The sequence below is a fragment of the Loa loa genome (genome assembly GCF_000183805.2).
Source record: "Loa loa unplaced genomic scaffold supercont3.144, whole genome shotgun sequence".
NCBI lineage: Eukaryota > Metazoa > Nematoda > Chromadorea > Rhabditida > Onchocercidae > Loa > Loa loa.
The window spans coordinates 128,622-137,266 of NW_018108324.1; the positions used below are offsets into that span (position 1 = coordinate 128,622).

Consider the following 8,645-nt stretch of genomic DNA (forward strand, 5'->3'; position numbering starts at 1 on the left):
TTTATTTTTTTTTTTTTTTTTATTGATTACCAGCATTCTGCTGTTTGAGAATGATATCATGAATATGGGAAAAAATTTGCATAAAGCATAAGAAGGATATAAAAGGAGTGAGAAGGAAGTAACAAATGATTTTTATGTGACGGAAACGATTAGACGAGTAATTTTTGTTTGTTATTGTTACTTCTTGTATTCATATAATCTTATCATCGATTGTTTCTCCTATGATAAGTGATATCTTTGGTCATGAATATGTCCTCTTCCCTTTTCATCTATCTCTCTATATATGTGTCCTGATTGATCCCTTCTGATCCCTTCTGATCTTTATTTCTTTCATTAATGATATAATTGCTTAATTATGGTTGCATAAGATGTTTGTTTTTTTTTTTCTTCAATCTCTTTAATTGATAACTACTATCAGTACTTTATCAGTTCAATAATCTTTAATACTTATCATTGATAATTTCATTGGGGATTTATTTGTAATAAACGAATTTTTTAATCTAGAATGTATATATATATTTTTTCTTCATCTACTTTTAAAACCTTTAATATTACGATTAGTCATTATCGATTATTTGTCATTTGCATGGTGACAATCATAATTAATTAAAGGTTACTTAAGCTACTGTAACTTGAGGTTCTATTACTTTTACAATTATTTTGATACTGATTCATACAATTAAATTTTATTTTTTTTTTTTGTCAGAATGTTGAATTGTCCGATTTGTTTGGAAGCTGATGATGGAATAGTTGCATTTGCAGCATTGAAATGTGGTCATGTATTCCATCGAGATTGTATCTCTTCATGGTTAACGGTTTGTAAATTATTCCTGAAATTCTAAACCGGATAATTACTTAATTTGGTATACCATATATTAGCACATATTTTTGCAAGAATGTATGCAACTTTATGATAATTTATGTATTTTGGTAATATTCTAGACCGGATAATTGATAATTCAGTCATTTATAGGATAAAATTAGTGCTAAATTGTCTGTAAAATTCTGCTAAATAAATCAGATATTACCTTAGTTAGCTCAAATCTGTGATTGAAATTTTCAAAATTGAGGAAAAAAAAAACGTGGATTCAGATCAATAGATGCCTAGTAGGAAATCATATCTCAAAGGTCAAAGAGCAAACTTTGCTAAATAAATTAGTTTGTAATAAATTAACTTTTATTCCATTATAGCTTTATTAATTCATTTCAGATTGGTAAAGATACTAAGATCTGTCCGGTGTGCAGAAAATCTGCTGATAACTTCCTAAATTTGTATTTCTTTAGCATTCCCACAGTTAGTTAGTCATTAATTCATGCTAATTTTACTTCGAAATTAACTTTTACAAATTTAGAGTACGTTGATTTAGTATCTGTCAGTAAAGAAGGTTAATGAATAGAGCTAGGATGACACCGAAAAAATTGACGAATTTCTAATGTCAACGAAATTCAACAACTGAAAATTTGAGGTACAGGAAGAAACAAGAAATGAATCTCATAAATGAAATTTTAGAATTTTAATAGATCGCTATCAAAGTTGCACTTTGTAATTAACTAATTTTGCTTTAAATAAGTAACATATAGTACATATAGTGCTGTAAATAAGTAATAACACATAAATGCCACTAATAAACTTAAATATTTACAGAAAACTACCGAACATTCTGTAAGAAAAAACGAACTCAAAAAAAGCGCCACCAAAACGGTATGAATATTTTGGAATCAAAAAAAAATAAAAATCAGAAATGAATTTGAAAACTTTAACTTAAAATTGATCAAATTAATTGATATGTTTATTTCACTTTCATAATCAAAATATATGCTAATTTTTGTTTGTACTTAAATTAATCATTATTTAGATTTTATTTTATCATTTTAAGATTTGTTTTTCTAGAAATAAGAAGAAATTTCCGACTCGCCAACAATCTACACGCCAATACGAACTTCGATCTGGCTCTCGATCTCATATTTCATCTCGATCTCAAATTTCAAATACAAACAGTCCTTATTGGTTACGAACTGAACGATCATGAAATTTTATTCCACTTGTTTTGAATCTTTTACTCTAATCTATTATGGTAATTAGTGTTTAGCACCTTTTAATGGCACTTAATGTTCAGGAATTTTTAATGGTACTTAGTGTCTAACATTGTTAGCTTTTTCCTATATTATTTATTAAGTAATTTTATAGTAAAATTTAATAATTTTCAAATTAATTTCAATTTCAATAAATTTTTGGATAATTTCATTGCAATTCCATTCATTGTTGCACGAATGATCAATGAGTTATCGTAGCATAAAACGAAAATTATGCTCAATTAGCCAGCTCATTTTCGTGATCTCAAAAATATTTTGATAGAGAATGTACTTATTATCTCTTTTTAAATTTGCTTTTCCAATTCGTATGTGTATGTAATTAATTAATTAGCCAATTAATTACATTGATACTACTACAAGTAAGCTATTGTCGAAAAATAGTGAAAATTTCATGTTGTTTTATCAATTTTAGTACAATACGATGCATTATATTATAATTAGCTTTTTCAACATTATACTTAAAATCTGGAAAATTTGCGCGATCCTCTAGTGAACCCCCGAGATTTCCTGTACTATCATTGTTATCATCCCTATATTCCACTACTTAAATCACCATATCATCATAATGATATGATAACTTTGCCACTTCTTTAATGTTATTTCATTCAATCTATTGCTTTTATTAAATTATAAAAAATGTGTGTATAAATTCATATTTCCTTTGAAAATCGCATAGCTATTTATCAGTATGATTATAACAATTGTAATCACTTAAAGTGTCGTCGTCATCGTCATCACGGCTAGGCTTCACCAATGAAGATATGTGAAAGGTTATACCCATGCTTGCTGCAAGCTCATTGATGGCTAAGAAAGGATAGACTAATCCGGATAAAAAGACATAGTGGGAGATCTGCTTAGACGGTATTGATAAGGTACGGTTTTTTCTTTTTTTTCTAGGCCACTTTTTCTAGGTTCCTCTTAGTATGGAGAAAGCAGTGCTCTTTTTTTTTTCTTTGTTCGACCGCGTCAAAAGATCCCCATGGCCACAGCTAACCAACCGGATGGAGATGAAGATAAGCTTTGGTTAGGCTAATTTTTCTAGGCCCTGTCCGTATGAAGCAAGCAGCGCTTTCCTTGAAAAAGACTACTTCTCGTTCAGGATGTTACCAAACAAGATTGTCATCTTCAGGGTCAATCTCGAACAATCAGTGTCCTGAACCTCCTGCATGCAAGCTTGAGTCTGCGGCTTTTAGTGCATCCTATCATCTGCCTTTTGTCCCTTGCCTGCCGCTACAGGATTTTAAAAAATCTCTCAAGGGTGTATCTCTCAAGCCTGTGCGATGGATTTTTAGGTAAAGTACAGCGTGCGAAAATCCAGAACTGGTCCTCCTTCTAAGATTCATTTGCCGGGGCCTAACAAGCTTGGACGATGGCAGCGAAGTCCTTACAACATAGGTTTAGTTAGAGTTCCTCTTCTGAGATTGATGGCTTTACAGGACTAAACAAGCTTCATTTGTCCGGGGTGGGATCAGAATGGTCCTTCTCCTAGAATGGTTGTCCGAAGACTAACAAGCCTATTTTACTCCTGAACACATTTCGTCTGACCCTTTAGTCGAGAATTGTCTAGCATGGAAGGCCTGATCAGTACCAATTACTATCGCAGCATAGTTCATACCTCATAATGGCACGCAAACTTCTCCACAACAAAGGAGATGTCCGTGGAGGAGATTTAAAGTGTAATCAACTGTAATCATCCTTAAAGTAATTAGAGATCAGTGGGTCAAAGGGCAAAAAAAGTTTGCCGAGAGAGAGAGAGAGAAAGAGATTTGAAAGGAAGTGTTGCGTGCGTAATTTTGCATGTAACATGTCAACTTGTTTGAAGAAGCCGCTCAAAACCTTTTCGGGTTTTATCGAGGGGAGGAGATTTCGTTGCTTTCGTTCGCTTACTTTGACGAAATGTTGTAGTCATTCCAAATCAATATTTAAAATATATGCGACAATGATGATGATGATGATGATAATGATAATGATGATGATGATGATGATGATGATGATGATTGAGGAAGAGAAAATACTATTTCTCGACCTTAACTTCGTTTTACTCATCTTTTTCTCAGGTATCTATCTTTATGGACGAAAAAAAGTATCGAATTGTAAATATTAACAGATGAAACAGCACTAAGTGTAAAAAAACACACACACACACAGCCTAAGCTAAGTGTAATTCAACTTTTGATAAATTAAAGTTTAGAAAATGTGAATTTGTCAATGCTATCAAATTCTAGTAATCATTTAAAAAATTTGAAAAGAAGAAATTAAATTTTTATGTGAACAAGAATTTAAATATCCTGAAAAGTCTAATATGCCAATTTAAGCTAGTAATGCTTGAATGGTAAATTAGAACTTTCAAATTTAATTAACATAATCATCATTTATGTTTAAATTTAAATATAATTTTCAAATACATAATGTTTTAGAAGCATTTAGTTCCAATAAGCTAGAATCAAATAGCTTAAAATGGATATTGTCAACAATTTACAGAAATTAGATATCATTTTCAAATCTATATTTAGGATATTTAAAATTTTATATTTAGGAAATTTATATCGATTCAAATTTAAACTAAATTAGATTTTTAAAAATCTGCGAAATCTTAAATTTAGAATTTTATAACAAATAAAAATTTCAAATTTCATATTAATTTTCCATACTATAATACTTTTTTCCTTTTTACCTGATACCATTTTTATGAGGAATTTTCACTTTTGTAGAAAAAAAAAAGTGCTAAAGTTCCCTGTAGCCATAAAATGTTATAATAATTTAGCAAGATCTTTCGGCATGATGTATATCTTTATCGTAACTTACTAGGATTACACTATTTTTTGCATTACCATTTATCTCGTCATCAAACATTCAACAATCGATTCCGATCTTCTTTTTTTTTCCCCCCCTCTTTCTCTCTCCCTCATAATCCTTAATTTCACCTAAAATTTAAAATGATAATATAAACATTTACCTTTATATTAAAATAAAATAATATGTGATTATTGGTAATTATAGGGATAACAGAACAATTATTATCACTTCCATTTTATAATCATTCATTATCATTCTCTTTCTCAATTTTGTACCTTTGACCTTTTATAAAAACACAAATATTATTTCTCTTCAATTTTTAAAGATATTTCTTTTACAAAATTTTAATAAATGATTAAAATACCTTATTTCTTCAGTTAATTAGTTTGCATTCGTCCCTCATTCTATTTTGCAGTATGCATGTTTGATGTTATTTTAAAGGAATGAAAAAATGTTTCGGTGAAATTTTGATGAGAACAATTTTGCACTCAAACAAACATGTTGCACTTCAACAATTCAACTCTATTCATGCTACTCTTTCTTTTTTCTTTTTTAACTTTAAGTTTACAGGAAAAAAAAAGGAGAAAGAGTGTAACTTTAGTTGAGAGATAAGAAAATGAAATGAGAAAAGATAGGAATGTTACTAAATGAAATGCTTGAAACATTGCAATTTTGAATTTATCGTCTAGGCTATGGCGGTTTGATCTTTTTCAGCAAATTAATTTAAAAAAAAAAACTAAAATGATATGTAACGAATCAGCAACATTACCAATTCTTTTCGTCTCACTATATCGTACAAATTTTTTTTCTTGGTAAAAGATTCCTATCATCATCATCATAAATATCATCATCATCATCATCATCATCATCATCATTATCATTATCACTATCATCATGTTTTTCCCTTTACCGTTTTCACCAATCAACTAATCAGTTTCGTTTTTTTTTTCTTTTGGGAACCGGTTTTCAAGGTTTATCTCTACCGGTATATCTAACAATTAAAAAAAAAGCAATGCGTTTTTTTTTTCTTTTTTCTTAAATGACAAATAAAAAAAAAATATGAGAAATATTTGTGGCAGTAATTCTTCCTTTTATATTTCTTTTAGTTTCAATTTTCTCCTCTCATCGTTTCATCTGAATGTCACATTATCCGGAATGAATGCCTTACCTGATTTATATGCTCTCTTTCTCTTTCTCTCTCTCTCTCTCCCTCTCTCTCTCTTCTACCTTTCAAATATTTCATGTTAACATATAGGTGGAACAGTTACAACTACCTGTTCAAATGTCTTTTTCGCATATAATCGGTTTTTCACAGATGCCGCCTTTATAAAGATGCTGTAAATACTTCATGTGCAACTATTTTCTAAATATCATTTCGTTACCATCTTTCTTGTATCATATCGGTAGGTTGACATAAGATGAAGAGTGTAAATGTGACAACAAGGTAATTCTGCTATCTTATGAAGTTAGTCATTTTGATCCTAATATTAGTTTAGGTTTAACTTGTAATGTAACAAATTGATATGATGAGCAATTTTCGAAATTATAATTAAATTTAGAGCGAAAAAATATACATGATATATATGGGAAAATACATATGACATAATTTATTTGATATTTTTAGAATGAAACACTAAAAATATTCCTAATTTATAGTTTTTTTTTTAAAAACTTTTAAAATAATTTTTTACTCTTTTCAAAAGAAAAAAAAAAACTCTACAACTAGACAATTGTTAGATTTTAATTGAGAAAAATTTCTCATTTTTGCTCCTGGATTTATCAACAGATCTATTTTATTTAACCGATTCGAATATTTGATGAAATATCTATACTCTCCTAATAATTAGTAGCGAACTATCATTTCTTTTCGGTACAGTAACTTTCTCTCTTCCTTCTTTTTTTTTTGTAACTAAGAATTTTGGTACCATAGATAGATTGAATGTTGTTGGAATTGATTGGGATATATGATGAGATCAAACATCTATGTCAAACAAAGGTAATGAAATTATAGGGAAAGAATGAGCACAAAAACAATGATTGGTATAGCAACGGCAAGTTGTGCTTGCATCATTGTCACATCTTTAATCGCCGTTTGTGTAATATTCAATGAAATAAATAACTTACACGACGATGTTATGGATGAGATGGGCGTCTTCCGAGTTAGTCTTTTTATAATTTACTGAAATTTTTAAGCCATGAATATGATGAATAGCTAAATTGTTAATATATGCGCAAAAGATGCTATTATGTTGTGTAAAAATTGCGCAAAAATGATTATATTTACAGGTAATTTATTTGGTTATTTTATTAAAATTTCGAAGTAAATGTAATATAATAGTAGAAGAGTTTATATGAAAATGAATGTAGAAAGGACATTAATGTCCGTAATTTTGTGACAATTTATGAACATGAATTAATTAAGAAGTAAAATTCATTCATATGCAATATTCTTTCAGACTGTTGCAGACGATACTTGGGAAAGAATAGTAATGCTACATTTTGGCACAGGTGGTGGTCGGCAAGAGACGTTCACCTCCTTGATCAACCGATACAAACGACAGTTCATCCCACCACCACATTGTCGTTAGTTTTCAACTTTTAATTTAAAAAAAAAAAAGGAAAAACAACTGGGGCAACCAAAAGACTTTTATTACTTGAAATTTTAGGAATTATTTAGCTTCATTCGACAATATATAGTTAGATAAAATGCCAAAATTTGTTACAGAATGTCAGGCACCAGAATTGTGCCCACCAGGTCCACCAGGACCACCAGGTGATAAAGGTCTGCCAGGTCTTGATGGACCGGTCGGCCAAGATGGCAGAGATGGTGCTAGTGGTGTGTCACTACTAGCGACATATCATTTTCCTGGTGGCTGCATAGAATGTCCTCCGGGACAACCGGGGCCACCTGGACCTGATGGTCTAGAAGGAGATTATGGAGAGACAGGACGTCGTGGATCACTTGGAACACCGGGCAAGAGTGGGCAACGTGGACCACCTGGACCACCTGGGGAAATGGGGGAAGCAGGACCAGATGGAACACCTGGAATGCCAGGAGCACCAGGTAAAGATGGAAAACGAGGCATTGGACCACAAGGACCGAAAGGACCAACTGGACCAAGTGGACCACCAGGTCCACCAGGACTCGATGGAGAAAGGGGTGCTGATGGTGAACCAGGAGAACAGGGTGAGGAAGGACGACCAGGAAATGACGGTAGGAAAGGAAATGATGGACGTCCTGGAGAGGTATATTTGCATTCTATTTCAAAAATTTTAAAATTAACTTGAATTGCTATCATCCGAAATTTTTGGTATAAGCGGAAAATCTAAGCTGAATGAGTCACCACACTGGATCTTCTACCTATCCGCACTAAATACGAATATCAAATAAGTTATTACTTTGTTTTTGTATTTGACAAGTTAATAATTGATGTGCAATATTTTAGCGTGGTAGCCCAGGATTACCAGGACCAGATGCTCATTATTGCCCATGTCCACCACGAAGTTCAGGATATCTGATGAAGATATACTGAAGAAAATCAACTCTATAATATTTCTATCTATCTATATATATATATATATGCTCATTCAAACGGTGACATTAAAATATTAAATTTTTAAACAAATATTTGTCATTTTGATTGAGGTGAAGTGGAATTTAATGGAAATAATCGATATGATGAAGCTCAAAAAAATATGGTGCAAAATAAAAACTTCATTCCGCGCAAATCTGTTCACAATGTACATCTCTAATG

At 31.1% G+C, this 8,645-nt stretch overlaps 3 protein-coding genes across 3 annotated transcripts; all 3 read left to right on the forward strand.

Moving 5' to 3' along the window:
* Positions 1–707: 707 nt before the first annotated feature.
* On the forward strand, positions 708–2,030 carry LOAG_10369 (hypothetical protein; the record flags this gene model as incomplete). Its single annotated transcript, XM_003145893.1, has 3 exons — positions 708–815; positions 1,211–1,294; positions 1,878–2,030. The coding sequence occupies 3 exons, from the start codon at positions 708–710 to the stop codon at positions 2,028–2,030; spliced, it is 345 nt and encodes a 114-aa protein (XP_003145941.1).
* Positions 2,031–3,017: 987 nt separating this feature from the next.
* Positions 3,018–4,582, forward strand: LOAG_10370 (hypothetical protein; the record flags this gene model as incomplete). The annotated part of the gene is made up of 4 exons (XM_003145894.1): positions 3,018–3,117; positions 3,224–3,386; positions 4,000–4,151; positions 4,512–4,582. 4 exons carry the CDS (start codon positions 3,018–3,020, stop codon positions 4,580–4,582), a joined length of 486 nt encoding a protein of 161 aa, XP_003145942.1.
* Positions 4,583–6,908: 2,326 nt separating this feature from the next.
* Positions 6,909–8,423, forward strand: LOAG_10371 (nematode cuticle collagen domain-containing protein; the record flags this gene model as incomplete). The annotated part of the gene is made up of 4 exons (XM_003145895.1): positions 6,909–7,049; positions 7,347–7,473; positions 7,616–8,136; positions 8,337–8,423. 4 exons carry the CDS (start codon positions 6,909–6,911, stop codon positions 8,421–8,423), a joined length of 876 nt encoding a protein of 291 aa, XP_003145943.1.
* Between the last annotated feature and the right edge of the window lie 222 nt (positions 8,424–8,645).